Source organism: Oncorhynchus clarkii, chromosome 15, assembly GCF_045791955.1.
Source record: "Oncorhynchus clarkii lewisi isolate Uvic-CL-2024 chromosome 15, UVic_Ocla_1.0, whole genome shotgun sequence".
In the NCBI taxonomy this organism is placed as follows: Eukaryota; Metazoa; Chordata; class Actinopteri; order Salmoniformes; family Salmonidae; genus Oncorhynchus; species Oncorhynchus clarkii.
In genome coordinates this window covers 32,265,246-32,283,315 of record NC_092161.1, presented here as the reverse complement: position 1 = coordinate 32,283,315, position 18,070 = coordinate 32,265,246, and the positions used below count along the sequence as shown (strand labels likewise).

Below are 18,070 nucleotides of genomic sequence, written 5' to 3'. Positions count from 1 at the left end.
TTTGAGGAAACTATCCCTTTAAAACACAGGGTGAGGACAAGTCAGTGAAGCATAGACGTCATTGACTGACTAGCTGTGTTGAGCTGTACCGTTTTGTGGTGATTTGTCTTCCGTTAATGAACTTGGTGGAGGTAGACACCGAGCGGGAGCACATTCCTCCTCCACCTCCGAAAGATGAAGAGGAAAACGAGGCGAAGCCTCCTCCACCCATATGTCCCAGGGAGGTGAAACCTAGGAGGGACACACAGAGCTTACGAGTAAGCATTTCATTTTACTGGTCACACTCATATACTTATCTCAATTGAGACTGTAGCTAAGAACTGCGTGAAACTTATCATAGGATAACATCAGGATAGATCTCATTAAAGGAAAAGTAACATCAAATAATGTTTCAGCTCTCTGGGTGACATTTGTCTTACAAACACACCCGTGAGTGAAAGGCATAGTAACATTTCAAATAGATGGCATTGAATTATGATATGATTTAAATTGTAAACAACTTCCGTGAGAAGAAGGTTTAGTTTAACCAGAGTTTTAGTACACACATATTTGAAGTATTACCGTGCTGCAGGGGAAGCGCACCTGAACCAAACCCTGGGAAGCCCGCCCCGAAGGGGGGGAAGCCACCAAATCCATGGAAGAAGGATCCTCCGGTCCTACTTTGGTTCACCACCCGCTGCCTGTGTCCCCCACCGAAGAAGTCATCGTCTGCTGGGGAGAGACCATGACAACAGATTAGTCAAGTTCACTTTCACCCACATAGCAGTACCCAATTGTCATACTTCAGTAAATGTAAAGAAATCTTAATGACTTCAGTAAAAGTCAACAAGTAAAATACTACTTGAGTAAAAGTCTAAAACTATTTGGTTTGAAATATACTTTAGTATCAAAAGTAAAAAATCTTTTTAAATTTACAGTTAGCCAGGGGAACATTCCAACGTCATTTACAAACAAAGCATTTGTATCTTGTGAGTCGGTTAATCCGCCAGATCAGAGGCCATAGGAATGACCAGGTATATTCTCTTGATTAGTGCGTGAATTGGGACCATTTTCCTGTCCTGCTAAATATAAAAAATGTAAGGAGTACTTTTGGGTGTAGGGGAAAATGTATGGAGTAAAAAGTACATCATTTTACTTAGGAATGTAGTTTAGTAAAAGTAGTCAAAAATATAAAGAGTACAGTACAGATACCACAATAACCTACTTTAAAGTATTTTTACACCACTGGAAATGGCATAGGCCCATCTACACTGAACAAAAATATAAACGCTACATGCAACAATTTCAAAGATTTTACTGAGTTACAGTTCATACAAGGATACCAGTCAATTTAAATAAATGTATTAGGCCATAATCTATGGATTTCACATGACCGGGAATACATGTTGGTCACAGATACCTTAAAAAAAACAAAAAAAAGGGCGTGGATCAGAAAACCAGTCGGAATGTTGTGCGACACATCTCCTTCGCATAGTGTTGATCAGACTGCTGAATGTTGTCTGTGGAATGTTGTCCCACTCATCTTCAATGGCTGTACGAAGTTGCTGGATATCGGCAGGAACTGGAACACACTGTTGTCAACGCCAATCCAGAGCATCTCAAACATGCTCAATGGGTGACATGTCTGGGGAGTATGCAGGCCATGGAAGAACGGACATTTTCAGCTTCCAGGAATGGTCTACAGATCCTTGCAACATGGGGCTGTATATTATCATGCTGAAACATGAGGATGTCAGCAGATGAATGGCACGACAAAGGGCCTCAGTATCTCGTCAAGTTCTCTGCGCATTCAAATTGCTTAGATAAAATGCAATTGTGTTGTTCATTGTCCGTAGCTTATGCCTGCCCATACCATAACCCCAACGCCACTTGGGGCCCTCTGTTCACAACGATGACATCAGAAACCGCTCGCCCACTCGACGCCATACACGCCGTCTGCCAGGTACAGTTGAAACCGGGATTCATCCGTGAAGAGCACACTTCTCCAGCGTGCCAGTAGCCATCGGAGGTGAGAATTTACCTACTGAAGTTGGTTACGACACCAAACTGCAGTCAGGTCAAAACCCTGGTGAGGATGATGAGCATGCAGACGAGCTTCCCTGAGACGGTTTCTGACAGTTCGTGCAGAAATTCTTTGGTTGTGCAAACCCAAAGTTGTGTCAGCTCCGCGGGTGGCTGGTCTGACGATCCCACAGGTGAAGAAGCCGGATGTGGAGGTCCTGGGCTGGGCGGGGTTACACGTGGTCTGTGGTTGTGAGGACGGCTGGATGTACTGCCAAATTCTCTAACGATGTTGGAGGCAGCTTAAGGTAGAAAAATTTACATTAAATTAAAACATTATCAGTAACAGCCCTAGCGGACCTTCCTGCAGTCTGCATGCATATTGCACACTCCCTCAAAACTTGAGACATTTGTTTCATTTTGTGTGACAAAACTGCAGATTTTAGAGTGCTGTTTTATTGTCCCCAGCACAAAGTGTAACTGTCTAATGATCATGCGGTTTAATCAGCTTCTTGATATGCCACACCTGTCAGGTGGATGGATTATCATGGCAAAGGAGAACATTTGAGAGAAATAAGCTTTTTGTGCTTATGGAACATTTCTGGGATCTTTATTTCAGTTCATAAAACATGGGACCAACACTTTACATGTTGTGTTTATTTTTGTTGTTGAGAATAAATACATATCTATAAATTGAGCTGGCTCATTCACTGATGTTGTGTCCCCATTCCCCAAAGGGTAAAGTGCATTAACCTACAGACTTTTTGGAAGGAAATGTCTGATACATCAAATAATATGAGGGGTTTTGGTTTCAACCGGATAAAAAATAAATAAATAAAGAGTTCAATCATTTACAGTATCACATCATCATCATTCAGAGGTTTGTGTTAGTCTTAACCAGAAATGGCTGCAGTAGTCACATGGGAGACCCTCCCCTCCCATAGGGACAGACGTGATTGTGCTGAGAAAAATAGTTGCCCTCCCCATTAGAAAGAAAAAAATCCCCTGCTGCTTCCGCTCTCCAATCCACCACACAATGTCAGAATTCATTTATTAAATTGGATCGTTTATGCATGAGGACCCTGAGGACTCAGTCACACTCCCTCTCTCCTTAGAAAAGGCCCGTATTAAACCCAGCAGCAAGCTCTCCATAAAGCCGCCCTCTAATCCTCTCTGTATTCCATTGTGCATCTCAAATGGACTGACCCCCACCACAATGTGGTGACCCCCCCACCACAGGAGGTCTCCACTGCTACTGGGGCTGAGTCCTAAATGGCACCCTATTCCCCATATAGTGCATTACTTTTGACCAGAGCTCATGACTATGGGCCCCTAGTCAAAAGGAGTGCACCAAGTAAGGAGAAGTGTGCCATTTGGGATGCAGAGGAGCATGGAAGATGTTTCTAACGAGGCTGGTCATAATATCATTTATGATCTAGAATTAAAACCCTTCTTGTTTATCTCGGTGTCCCTTGATGTGACTTATTTAGTTATGTCGTTAGGCGAGGATTTAATGTTGCAGGGTTATTTATAATATAATGGACTTGAAAATGGCCTTTGAAAGCTATTGCTAAACTATTACTAAACTCAGCCAATGTTCAGTGACTTGCGGTTACGGAAGGTGTTGTTTTGACCAATGGGAGACGTGTTGTAGTAGGGAGCCTATTGGCTCAGTCAGTGGTGTAAAAGCCGGCATCTGCTCAGCGAATGAGAGCGAGGCATCCACGGTTCACCCACAGAGCTCTAAATATGGAGGCGAGCCTCAGACAGTGGACGGATATGAGAGCCTACATCATTCAGCTGGAATGCTTTCAAAAATAGCTTCTGTATTAAAATAAGACCAGTTGTAATAGCGTCAGACGCATGTGTCTGTGTGTGTGGAAACACATGTGAAACAGGGGAGGGGTTACAATGATACTTGGTGAATGTGTGTGGTGTAGGAGTATGCAGGAAGCTCCGAGGTTGATACATTTTACAGGTTGCTTTCGTATAATATGTTACGCATTTTAGCGTAATCCGATTACAATACTTTTGCTGGTAACGTAAAAAAAACTGATGTTTTACATGATTATTTTTAAAATCAGATTACATGTAACTTCTTGAACTGTACTGTTGGTTAAGGGCTTGTAAGTAAGCATTTTACGGTAAAGTCTACACAAATAAAGTTTGGTTTGATTAGTTCGTTTTTTTGTAATCATATGTAGTCAGTTACTCCCCAACACTGCCTACTCCCTCACTATATAGGGAATAAGGTGCCAGTTGGGACGCATCCACAGAGTGCAGAGGACAGCTGTTGCTGTTTACTCCCATGTTGGCAGTGTCCAGCAGCAGCATCAGACAGCATGTCCTCAATGCAGCCGGTAAGAGGATAGTACCTGCTAGGCTGATGGCATGGAGCACCACACTATGTTCCTGGCTTTATAGGCATCCCCGTTTGCTCGTAAACTTTACATTTTAACCCAGACCATCTAGGCTATCCAGTCTGTGGTTGGAAGAGTCTAAAGGATGCAATGGCTGTTTTTTTCCCCCTTCTTCTCGAAAGCCAGTTCTATGGGTAATACAGTACCCACCCGCCCCTCTAGCCAGAGACATGGTGATTGTATAGCTGGCTGTCATTATGCCAGCTGGTGCTGATGGTTTGTCATTCAGTCTGTCTGTCAGTCAGTCAGTCAGTCAGTCAGTCACTAGACACAGCAGCAGCTTGGGGTCCTGCGAAGACTAGTAAAACACACGAGGGGTTAACTGACTGCTAAAGTCCTGAGTCACACCCAAGCTACGACAGTTAGGCTAGACGGGACCCTGAGCACAGTCCTGGCTGCCTCCAGGGAGGGATTTTACTTTTTGGTCCACTAGCCGCAGTGGTTGGCCAAATTGACCAGATACTCAATTTGTTTACAAGCCACATTTTTTGATAAATCACAGAAAACGCATAGAATAGCATATATTTAATGGTTTTCAAATGGATTTCAAAGAACAGCCAGCCAGCCAGCCAGCCCTATTCCAGCAGGCAAGGTCTCCATCGCTCTCGATATCGTTTGAACCAGATATTGAACCTATGCTGTACCCCCACCTAACTTTCACAACTGTAGCATTGAGATTCTCTCTTCCGGAGCTGACACACACTCTCAAAGAGATGTAGTTTTATTACATGTGGGCTTTGTATCAAACAATAAACTGCTCCCAAATGCTCTGTGTGACCCCCGCCAATGTGGCTGGTAAGAACAGACAGCAATTCGCTGGTGGATGGTGTTAATTTCCCACCCTGGCTACCTCACTTACCCCTAATCAGTCTGCAGTGTAGCCAGTTCTGTACAACTCTCTGTAACAGCTACATAAACACTACGGTCAGGCAGGCCAGCAAACAGCCCAGACGCTCTCATCCAGCCAGCAAGGTCGACCCAGATCGGCACACGATTAGTAGCATGTCCACAGGGGGGTTAAGAACGTGAATCTAGTTGTGGGTATAAATCGACAGTGAAAAGTTCGGGGCTGTTCAAGGAATTACAAATCGCAGATCTCACTCGAGGCAGCGTTGAATAACGTAATCTCAATTCCTGCATCAGTTTTGGTGATCAAAGCCGTATGGGTTATATCAACAGTATAGCGATAGATTCCTTGGAATCCAAACTTGGATGAATTGTACATAATAAAAGTAGTCAGAGAGACAGAGCGTACCAAAGTATGGCTCCATCCTCAATCACTCTCTTTCCACTGTATAGAATAAGGGCAATTGGCATTGGTGTCTCCAGGAGCTAGGCTCTCTCTGGGCATTCTCTGGCCTCCGTGGGAGGAAAAGACTTACCGAAGAAATCGGCAAATGGATCTCGACCTCCGAAGAATTCCCTGAAGACATCCTCGGGGTTACGGAATGTGAACCCACCACTGAAGGGATCACCGTTGTGATAATGCCCTCCTGGAAGAAACAAGAGAATAAGAACATGCCATGAGAGTTACTGAGCGATGGAAACGTATTCCTGGTCCTGCAGTACACATAGCGATCTGAACATAGTTCAATTACTCGAGGGAACTATGAGGGTAGCATGGCACTACGAGGCTTAGTTGACAGCTAATGGTTTTGAGTCCTCAGAAAAAAAGAAGAAAAAAGAGCGAGGTTGGTATTGCCCGGTCAGGTTTATGGTAAACACACTGAAGTTGACCCCATAGAGCTGTACATTGGTAGAGGCATGCTAGCTAGCTTTGTGTGTCATTTCAGACATTGTGTCATTATGTCATAATACTGTATCATATAACATACATGTTTAACCTCCAGATTTCCTAGAGAGGCTCTACATATCAAAACATGAAGAGTAATGTATACCTCTGCCTCCGTTTCCAGCCAAGCCTTCTTTACCATACCGGTCATACTGGTTCTTCTTGTTCGCTAGGGATACGAAGAAAAGGAGGGATTAAAGAGATCTGAAACTGTCAGGCAATGGTCACTGTGGATGTGTTCCAAAAGGCAACCTATTCCCTATGGGGCACACTACTTTTGACCAGAGCTCTATGGGCCATGGTCTGACCTCGGTCAAAAGTAGAACACTATGGAATAGGGTGCCATTTGGGGCACTTTGAACTTGACAAAGTGTCGTTTCTGTTCTCCATTTAAATGAGAGCGCTGCGACCTTTGGATAATAATAGCTTCCTGGATATGAAACAGATCCTGCCTCATTCTCATAACTTGATACACATGGTACATGTGAAATGGCCTTAGTGGCTCCTTAACTACCTGCTTAGTTATAATGTATACACAAATATATTGACTTGATGCTTGCTTCCAAATTACGCTCAATGTTTTAGAGTTCACATTCAAAGAGTTAATAAACCATCAAGCGCAATCTCAGTCTAAAGACCCTTTCTTCTACCCAGTGAGAAAAATACATAATTTCAAATGGCAAAACTGGTTGAAATCATGCCTTTTCAACCGGTCTTACAATACTGTCTCCTAAGTCTTAACATCCTTCCTCGAAGACCTCTCATAGTCTTCCACCTGTGCTCTTCTTTCACCGATAGGTTACAATTCTGTCTCGGTGGTGAATGCTGGGAAAAGGCCCAGTCAGAAACCTGAGAGTGTACGATGCAGACAAACCATTGGACAACTGGGCGAGAGCGTGGCTGTTTATGCCTATTTTCATGAAGGTCATAAATGACTTGATAGGCGGAAAAAAAGTGAAACGACAAAAAGAGCGACTACTTAAAGGCTTATACGAGAACCAAAAGAGGAAAGTCGACGTTCAAGTGTGTATACTCCACAGCACAAACGGTCCTGACGTGTGCTTTGAAGGGAAACAATTACTGGCCTGTTGTTAGCTGCTGTTGCTGGGAGAGCAGGACATAACGGGGACAAATAAATCGAGACAGTACAGTTCTCAGTTGTGCTCTCAGGCCTACAACTGAGTCCCAAACGGCACCCTATTCCCTATGCAGTGCACTCCTCTTGACCAGGGCCCGTGAAAAGGAGTGCACTGCATAGGGAATAGGGTGCCGTTTAGGACACAACTGACATCTCAGCGCTGTCAAGTACATAGATAATTTTAGTCCTGTAAGACAGACAGACAAAGGGTTGTTTTCAATGTGGACAAAGACAATAGTTATGGTGTGTTCACCATCTGGCAGCAACACATGACTGGTCATATGTTTGGGTGGAAACAAAGAGGTGAAAACATCATAAAGACACCTAGGGTGATGTACCTTTTTGGGGGATTTTAAGCAGTCATGTAATCTGTATAGCAGAGAGATATCACTAATCAAGAAGGCCTAGACCTCATGTGTGCATGCTATGTAGCTAGCTGTCTGTCCACCACATCGTACAATTTTACAGGTTGCAGTCGTAACGGGTTCTTGTAACATTTCGAAAATGAACACTGACCAGGTGAAAGTTATGATCCCTTATTGATGTCACTTGTTAAATCCACTTAAAAATCAGAGTAGATGAAGGGGAGGTTAAAGAACGATTTTTAAGCCTCAGACATGGATTGTTTTTTTGTGTGCCATTTAGAGGGTAAATAAGCAAGAGAAAAGATTGAAGTGCCTTTGAACAGGGTATGTAAGTAGGTGCAACGGTTTGGTTCAAGAACTGCAACGCTGCAGTTTCACGCTTTTATATTATTTGTATTTTTTTTTAAACATTTTACAACCGGATGTGGTAATGAGATCCGGGATTCGTGACATGTGCATTAGCATAATGAGGAGTCTTAGGTGGAGGGGGGAATCTTACCGTCTGACAGGACCTCATAGGCTTCTGAAAGCTCTTTGAACTTCCTCTCTGCGTCTTCCTTGTTGTCTGGGTTCTTGTCTGGATGCCACTTTAGTGCTAGCTTTCTGTACCTACAGTATGGCAGATTACATATTTTACTACACATAGAAATAGACTCGTATGCACAGACATGTAAAGCCCAAAGATACCACCGTCAGTTCTCATCTAAGGAGATTGGTAATCTCACCATTCATTTCATAACAAATACCAACTACGTATAACCGTCAATATGCCACATTGTTCCATGAGTAGTAATTCAATTGAGAGAGGCGTTCTTTTATCATTCGCTGATAGAATTGTGGGTTGACGACTGAGGGCTGACCAGGAGAGTGCAATTATCAATTTAACAGATAATTGCTCAAACTGTTTGCTGAATTGCAAACAGAGGATTAAAAAAAAAAAGATTCAGTAGTCCGATTTCATCATTCAAATTACACAACCATCTGTGTCGTGACACTTAATTGGAAGACAAAAAAACAACCACAAGTGCAGGCAGAGCAGCAAGGTGTTGAAGGCTGCTAGCTCAATTCTCACCCACCCAGCAAAAAAAAAAAGTATATATAAATAAATATTTTAAAAAAGGGAGGCAGTGTAAACTCCATGACTCTGCAGTCCAGGACAGCGGATTGTACTGATTCAGCAGTTCTCTCGGACTAAGCAGGCCTGCGGCAGACAGTGGCTACGTCCCAAATGCATCCCTATATAAAATAAAATGATATTTAAACCTTTATTTAACTAGGCAAGTCAGTTCAGAACAAATTCTTATTTACAATGACGGCCTACCAAAAGGCAAATGGCCTCCTGAGGGGATGGGGGCCTGGGATGAAGAATGTAACATAAAATATAAATAGGTCAAAACACACATCACGACAAGAGAGACACCACCAACACTACATACAGAGAGACCGAAGACAACATAGCATGGCAGCAACACAACATTGGTAGCAGCGCAAAAACATGGTACACAGATTATTGGGCACAGACAACAGCACAAAGGGCAAGGTAGAGACGACAAGGCATCACGCGAAGCAACCACAACTGTCAGTAAGAGTGTCCATGATTGAGTCTTTGAAGAGATGGAGACAAAAACGGTCCAGTTTGAGTGTTTGTTGCAGCTCGTTCCAGTCGCTAGCTGCAGCGAAGTGAAAAGAGGAGCGACCCAGGGATGTGTGCGCTTTGGGGACCTTGAACAGAATGTGACGGGAGGAGCGGGTGCACCACCTTTGACCCACACTAAATAGAAACTAGGGTGCCGTTACAGACACGGGCACAGACACTATGGAGGATGGGCCTGACTCAGAGCTCCTCCATAAGGCTGCATAGAGACCACAGAGTAGGGATTTATCCTTTTATGACAATATATTCTGCTGAGAAGGAGCACATTAAGACCTAGGACTCCTATGGCCCGAGGTCTGCATGGAGTCAAGCGTCTCTGTGGAGGAGTGCTGATCTAAGACGAGGTCTTCCCTGTCCATGTAATCTTATTAAAATGGGGATCTAAAAAGGCTAAACTGATTTTAGAGCAGCACTTCTACTCAGACGCTGGATTACATACAGCCCCTGTAAAAAGGGTGTCCAAACTCACCTACAGGTGAAAGACAAAAACAAAAAAGGAAAACAACAAGAGCACTGGTGGGGCGCTTCAGGCCCGAGGTAAACCACATCTTGGTCGTAAGGCAGCAGTCTCACCTGAAGGCAGAGCAGGCCAGCCAAATAGGAACGATTAGTCGGCGGCAGATTGGCGTGGGGCGGCATTTCCCAAGCTAAACTGACCAAGACTTGCAACACCACACATACCTTAAAGAATTCTGCCCCAAAACAATGTACATTTCTCTCAGTCAGTGGCATATGGGTTACTTAGGTGAGCGCTGATGCCGCCCCATGATAAGCAGTATGCCTAACCACTTTGTCAAAGGGCAGGGGAGCAAATTATTATCCATGCCCAGCGTGCCTCTCGACGGTGTTGTTGGAGAGACGCGTACCGCTGAGTCGCTCCACAATGTTCCGTAAAAAAAATTGACCATAAATCATGTAGCCTGTAGCCTACGGTACAAAAAAAGTGCAGTTTTCTGTAGCCTACAGGCTGGAGATATATTTTTGACGATGTCATGAGACAGATACTTTGTACATCATGCATGTTTCTCCGATCAAATAGCTAACCTAAAATGGTGTCCCAATCAAATAAAAATGTGCTTCGATGTGAATATGACATGTTAACAAACAACGCTAAAAACAGGAAAGGTCAAAGTTAAATGGACAATATCTGGAATGGAAAAATCAGGCTCCTCACAACTGCTGTCCAGGAATTTCAACCAATGATGTATATAAAGCCTGGATTGCTATCTATTGGCCATTGAGTCTTAGTAACCACCGGTCAGCCATATTGGTACTCCCCAGTAAGAGCAGTGGTATTGGAATGCTACAGTATTTCAATTAAAATGTTTCAAAAGACAAAAACACTAAGGAAAATATATATATATATTTTTTTTTTATTTGTATGTTTAGCTAAAATAATCATTTAAAAGTAAGCCCTATGCATTAACAAGTGTCAAAAACTAACGTAGACATTAATAAATGCATTTGTAAAGCTTCCAAAATCTTTTTTACAATGGCGGAGTACCAAGATGGCTGAGCGATGGCTTTAATACAGCGCCCCCTGCCAGTCATCCAGGGTTTATATACACTACATTAACAAAAGTATGTGGACAGTATGTGTTATAAAGTGGTTGAATACTTATTGACTGAAGACCTTTCAGCTTTTAATACAATTTGTGAAAAATGCAAAAAACATAATTCCACTTGACATAAAATTGAGATTTTATCCATTTTAAATTCAGGCTGAAACAACTAAATGTGGAAAAGGTAAAGGGGTGTGAATGCTTTCTATATACAGTACATGACCAAAAATATGTGGACATGTGCTCATTCCAAAATCACAGGCATTAATATGGAGTTGGACCCCCCTTTGCTGCTATTACACCCTCCACTCTTCTGGGAAAGCTTTCCACTAGATGTTGGAACATTGCTGCGGGGACTTGCTTCCATTCAGCCACGAGAGCATTAGTAGGATTGGGCACTGACGTTGGGCAATTAGACCTGGCTCGCAGTCGGTGTTCCAATTCATCCCAAAGGAGTTCAATGGGGTTGAGGTCAGGGCTCTGTGCAGGCCAGTCAAGTTCTTCCACACCGATCTCGACAAACCATTTCTGTACGGACCTCGCTTTTTGCACGGGGCATTGTCATGCTGAAACAGGAACGGGCCTTCCCCAAAACTGTGGCCACAAAGTTGGAAGCACAGAATCGTCTAGAATGTCATTGTATGCTGTAGTGTTAAGATTTCCCTTCACTGGAAATAAGGGGCTTAGCCTGAACCATGAAAAACAGCCCCAGACTATTATTCCTCCTCCACCAAAATGTACAGTTGGGCACTATGCAGTCAGGCAGCTAGTGCTCTCCTGGCATCTGCCAAACCCAGATTTGTCCGTTGGACTGCAAGATGGTGAAGAGTGACTCATCACGACAGAGATGCGCTTCCACTGATCTTAGGTTGGTGTTTGGCTGCTGGGACATGGAAATCCATATCATGACACTCCCTGACGTTGCTTCCAGAGGCCGTTTGGAAGTGGGTAGTGAGCGTTGCAACCGAGGACGGGTGATTTCTACGCGCTATGCACTTCAGCACTCAGAGGTCCGGTTCTGTGAGTTTGTGTGGCCTACCACTTTGCAGCCGAGTCGTTTTTGCTCCAAGACCTTTGCACTTCACAATAACAGCACTAACAGTTGACCGGGGTAGCTCTAGCTGGGCAGAAATTTGACTTACTGACTTGTTGGAAAGGTGGCATCCTATGATAGTGGCATGTTGAAAGTCACTGAGCTCTTCAGTAAGGCCATTCTACTGGCAATGTTGGTCTATGGAGATTGCATGGCTATGTGCTCGATTTTATACATCTGTCAGCAACGGGTGTGGCTGAAATAGCCAAAACCACTCATTTGAAGGGGTGTCCACATTCTTTTGAGTATATAGCATACATCATTGGTTTCGACCGTGGGCTAAATTGACATGATAATCAGTGGGTGGCAGAACAGCCAGGACCGGGCCTGCATGAGAAAATACAGCTACAAATACTTAAGTGCTTTTCCTGTGCATTTTTCAGAAGCGCTTCTGTCTGCAAACTACTTCATCCTGTAACTAACTGTCACAGAGAGGTGTAAACAGGGGTTTTCTTGTTACTTTACTTGACTGACTTTGTCCCCATGGGGAAATGTTGTTGCAGTGTCATGTACACATTTAAAGTGAGGTTTAAATACAAAACAAATTGACAATACAACTGTCATAACAGTTACACACCAATAAAAAGAGACTAGCCTGCTGGCCTTATTGGGTCGATAGGAACATTAGCCGTAGCTATTTAGGAGGGATATCACACCTGGCACAAATTATTGTCTAGTTCTTTTTTCATGCCAAGGGGTGCCCTATGCCTGCACCCAGAGGGGAGTAGTTCAAAGTCTGGGTACAAGGGGATTTTGTGAGCCTTGCGGAGTGGCCTGACCTGAAAGATCTCATCCAGGCCTGTCTGTTTGACTCAAAGTACATTGCTTATTGTGGTGATAATCCTTCCCAGCATATTTCTCTGGCTGACAGTGGCATTGCCAAACCAACAAACAATACAAAAAGATGTAAAAAAAATACTCAATAAAGGATGTGTAAAACAGAGTCAGTATAGTACAATTGACATTAACAGGCTACATGACCAAGGCGGCTAAGGCCCTATTCCCACTACGAGATATGAAGGAGAGTCTGAGGAGCGGTATGGCGAAAGATAATTTTACTTTACAATTCACATGACATTCTTGCCTTGCGGCGGGCAACGCGACATTCTTGGTCCGCAGCTCAAATTGACTGTAAATATCATAGTAGCCACTATCCAGTAAACAAACTATTCAACAATGACAGACTTTTCTTCTAAAACATTAAACAATTGAATAATGCAACCAAACCATATTAAACAAATCAAAATCATGTCCAGACTACAGCATGTCTTCATCACATAACAGTAGCCTATCCAAAAATGAACAATTAAACCTCTCATACAAATATAAAAATTACACCTTACATAAAAAAAAAAAACTGGCTTCATTTATCAATATAACGCAAATCATTGCATGTGGTAAAAGCAAATTGCGACTGAAACGTGGATAAATCGGTGAATTCCCCACGATAAGCTGTTTTATATGGAAGCCCATACCCGCCACCAATTATTTTTTAATAAAATGACTCATTTTTTTTCAACGTGCACAATAAAATGCTACAGTCTGATCAACTGTAGCCTACAGATAACTACCACAGCTGCAGGTAACCTAGAGAAAGAAGCCCATGCGCTCTGATCCCATAGGGGCCAGGGGAAATGTAACACCATGTTTTTATAGCCTAAGCAATGGATATATAGCCTGAAAAAGGCAAACGTTTTTGTGTTCGGAGAAAATGTGAATGTGGTTGATAATCACACGTAGGGTGGCTATGCTACCTCGGCCTTTTTAAATCCTAAATGATTGACTGGGATAAATCATTCAAGACAATAGTGATGACGGTGTATGAGTATCATTTTTAATTACTGATGCAAAGGCCTACATGATGCAACCCTGCATACGGCGATCTCAACCCTGTTCGTTTTTGTTCAACTGCAGTTGTCTCTGTCTAAAGGGTTTTCATCCTCCCTGGGACAGGAGTTTTATGTTTAAACAATATGACCTGATATAATAATCTGGTCACCATCAGAACCAATATAAAAAAAAAATTTTTACAGCTGGTTTATTACTACATAATACGCTACAACTAAGGTTCGGAGTTGGTTATGTTAGCCTGCTACCAGATAAGGAATGGGGGATGGGCTCCCATAGTTTTACGTGGCTCAGTGCAGCCGGCATCTACAGCGTCAATTTCAGAATGGTAGCCTAGTGGTTAGAGCGTTCGGCCAGTAAACGAAAGGTTGCTAGATCGAATCCCCGAGCTAACAAGGTACATTTAAGAATTTGTTCTTAATGGACTTGCCTAGTTAAATACAAGGTTAAATTCAAAAAATTCAAATGTAGCAGGCTGTTACTGCAATTTCAAGTTAAAACTTAATAAAAACATGATTCAAATATTAGGAAAATGTCTATTAAATTGTAGCCTTTTCAAAAACAATGCTCTGCCATTACCATATACACCGTAGGTGTGTTAGCTTAACGAGACAACTGTTTACACTGCCCTGCTTCAAGGGGAACAACTGTCTGGCGAGTGTCATGAACTACCTCCGGAGGTAGAGGTCGAGATGTAGTAAGCGCACACATTTACATTTGAGTAATATGTGTAACAGACGATATTTTTACAGGTAGTCTATTAAGTGCGAAGATGTTCCAAGATTGAGGTAAAGCAGTTGAAATTGGCAGGGTTAGAAGTGGGTAGCCCAGTGTATCAGAGAGATGGGGGTACACAATTGACCTAGTCAGCGTTGAAACTGAAAAAACAGTTCGCTTGTTTTTTTATAAGACCACTTCTCGGTTAATTTAGTGACAGACGTTATGTTACCATTGTATTCAACACTTAAACTGAAAAACGAGAAGAGAGGAAAAACACTCCCTTCACAGTGGAGTCGGTACTAACTTAATCCCTAAAAATAAATTTAAAAAAGCATACCTTAGATTCCCAAGCCTAGCAGCACAAAAGGGCAGATAATCATCTCACAATCATACCGCGGTTTTAAAAAGAGGGGTGCGCGTGTCCGTCATTCACAACACATTACTGGCAAAACGACACGCGTAACGGTTCACAAAAGACAATAGGAAACCTTGGTCACGGTGCGTGAGCGGGGCTGCTCAGTGTGTCTGCCGGTGTGTGAGCATGCAGGAAGGTTTGTGACAGCGGTACTCAGCCAGGTTACGGGAAGCGGAGTGAGAAGAGTGGAAACTTTCTAAAGCATTAGCGGTTAGCGCTCTCTCCGTTTCTCCTCCGTTTCTATAATTAGTCTACTACATCCTAAAGAGATTGTCCCACACTACTAAAGTCGACATGCGTGTAAAAAAAAAATATTTAAAAAAAGGAGGCCATGCCGAACACGGGTACTCACGCTTTTTTAATGTCCTCGGCCGAAGCGTTTCTCTGGACCCCTAAGATCTGGTAGTATTCTGTCATGGCTGTTTTTCTCTGGTTCCTTCTCCTAGACAGCAGTCTTCAGCCGTCGCTCTGCAGAGGGAGCAAAGCGCCGTTTATTAAAAAAAACAAACACAATGTGGAGGAACTCAATGAGGGGAAAAGCACAACAAAGTGGGGGCCGTGACAGAGGCAGCCATGTGTGACAGCTAAGAAACCTCCCCTCCCTCCTTCCAGGCCCAGTGGGGTGAGGATAGAAGGGGGGGGGGGGGGCAGGGTTTCACAGGGTGGCACAACTAAACAATGTAATCAACTGCCCTTAAAATAGAGCCCTCTTGAGAGCGAGTGAGAGAGAGCGCAAGAGAGAGAAAGAGAGAGCGCAAGAGAAAGAGGAGAAAGAAAGGAGAGCGAGCTGGGGGCAAGACTTAAGCTAACATTAGCTCTAACGTTACATACTGATGGGGTAGAATGGATACCCTGGCCTGCCAATATAAGTAAGAGTGAAAGTGTGATTTACGATTGCATATGGACGAATGAAGATCTGAAGCCACAGCCAAAACACCCAAGTGACCCCCTTTCCATAAGCATTTCTTTACTGATATCATAGACGGCCTGGAGTACCAGGCGAAACATGCCCAGATATACAGTACTTCCATCCCATACAACTCTTCCATTTCCTCGCTACTTAATGTGGCCAATGGGAGGCAGCTTTGAAAAGAATAAACTTTAAAGTGGATCTCTATGGGACGTCGTCTTCCCCTGTCAATTTACAGCCCCAGTAGTCATCTGCATGATCCACCAGACAGTGTTAACACTCCCGTACCACACGTTCAACCCCCACTGACACCCCAGTCACACTGTACACCTTTTATTAATTTCACATATTAACGGTCCAATTACAACTCAATTAACATACAGTGTCTATCACTGACATCAACTATTGTCATGGGAAAAATTCCTAAAATCCTCTTAAAAACAGGTTGATTTCATGCAAAAGTGGGTGTGTGTCTGACCACTTTCCAAACATGTGAGAGTTGTAACATTAGGGACAGATCAAAATTTACTGGAAGGGGGGGGCTCCAAAATAGGGGAAGTTTGTCCATCCCTTTTTTTGTGTGGTTATTTTTTAATAAAAAAAAAAAAAGGCACAGGGGAGGGTAGTGTATTTCCCCTCATGGTTTACATGATCTCTTTTTTAGATTTTACTATAGCATTTCTTCCATACTAGCCAAATTTCCTCATGTGCTTGCATGTACGTCCCCTTATATGTTTTGGTACTTCCCTTATGCTTTTCTGTGTGCTAACTTTTACTATACCACAGGTCAGTATAATCTACCAGTGTAACAGTATATCCAGCAAAGGCGGATCGATTGTCCAGATCTGCAATAGGCTAACTAACATAATACCACATAAAAAACGCATTCAAAGCTGCATCCATTTTTAATATGAATCCACTACAATAAATAGGAATAGCTGATAGGCAGCAGAGAGGCCAGGTCCCTCATTGCGCATGAAATAATAGTGAAGACAAGAGACACGCAGCTCGAAAAGCTCCCCTATTGATCTTGTTTAGGGACAATACAAAATGAGCCTACCTAGACTAGCCTACAACACAATGAATAATTGCATTATTGTTTTCAAGTGAGTACAAAAATTCTTCTCCCAGCTGCAGTGAAAATGTCATTTTCAATAGCGGCGCAAAATTCCTGTGATTTTAATATTTCATTTGGATCGGTTGTGGGTCTAGTCGACAGTTTATAAGGTCTAGAAAGACACCTTAGCAGGCCAGTCTGGCTGTATTTTTTAAAACTTTTGATACAGAGACTTGCTGTCTGTTGCAGATCATTATTCTCCCAAGGCGTCCTATAAAAATAATAATAATGAGGATGTGGTCACATATGCTCCAGGCAGGCCCAGTTATTCAGGAAAGCTTAACTTGCGCTCTGCCTCTTCTCCAATCCGAGCGGCTATTCCGCACGCACCCGAAAGCTTCAATGTAGCCTTCATATTTAGAAATTCACTTTTAACATGCAAACTGCAACAATTTCAAAGATTTTACTGAGTTACAGTTCATAAAAAGGAAAATCAGTCAATTAAAATAAATTCATTAGGCTCTAATCTGTGGATTTCACATGACTGGGAATACAGATATGCATCTGTGACCAGAGATTATTATTTATTTTTTTAAGTAGGGATGTGGATAAGAAAATCAGTCAGTATCTGGTGTGACCACGATTTGCCTCAAGCAGCACAACACATCTTCTTCACATAGGATTTGATCAGGCGGTACAGTTGAAACTGGGATTCGTCCATGAAGAACACACTTCTCCAGCAACGTCAGTGGTCATCAAAAGGTGAGCATTTGCCCACTGAAGTCGGTTACGACGCTAAACTGCAGTCAGGTCATGACCCTGGTGAGGACAACGAGCACACAGATGAGCTTCCCTGAGACGGTTTCTAATGAAGGCGAAGAAGCTGGATGTGGAGGTCCTTGGCTGGCACGGTTACATGTGGTCTGCGGTTTTGAGGCCAGTTGTACGTACTGCCAAATTCTCCAAAATGACGTTGGTGGCAGCTTATGGTAGAGAAATTAACATTAAATAATCTGGTAACAGCTCTGGTAGACATCCTGCAGTCAGCATGCCAATTGCACACTCCCTCAAAATTTGATATCTGTGGCATTGTGT

At 43.0% G+C, this 18,070-nt stretch overlaps 1 protein-coding gene across 13 annotated transcripts in view; it reads right to left on the bottom strand.

The window, feature by feature from the left end:
* The window catches only part of LOC139367217 (DnaJ heat shock protein family (Hsp40) member B6b), a 45,151-nt gene that overhangs the window by 13,182 nt on the left and 13,899 nt on the right, over positions 1-18,070 (bottom strand). For 5 of the 13 annotated variants that reach the window (XM_071105418.1, XM_071105430.1, XM_071105421.1 and 2 more), the window contains exons 2-7: positions 15,361-15,476; positions 8,216-8,325; positions 6,320-6,382; positions 5,804-5,914; positions 562-711; positions 90-231 (exon numbers count right to left, since the gene is read on the bottom strand). In XM_071105418.1, coding sequence (XP_070961519.1) covers positions 90-231; positions 562-711; positions 5,804-5,914; positions 6,320-6,382; positions 8,216-8,325; positions 15,361-15,425 — 641 coding nt within the window. In that variant the 5' untranslated portion in view covers positions 15,426-15,476. The remainder of the gene's footprint in view (positions 1-89; positions 232-561; positions 712-5,803; positions 5,915-6,319; positions 6,383-8,215; positions 8,326-15,360; positions 15,477-18,070) is intronic. The other 8 variants (XM_071105425.1, XM_071105431.1, XM_071105426.1 and 5 more) reach the window with 3 other exon arrangements.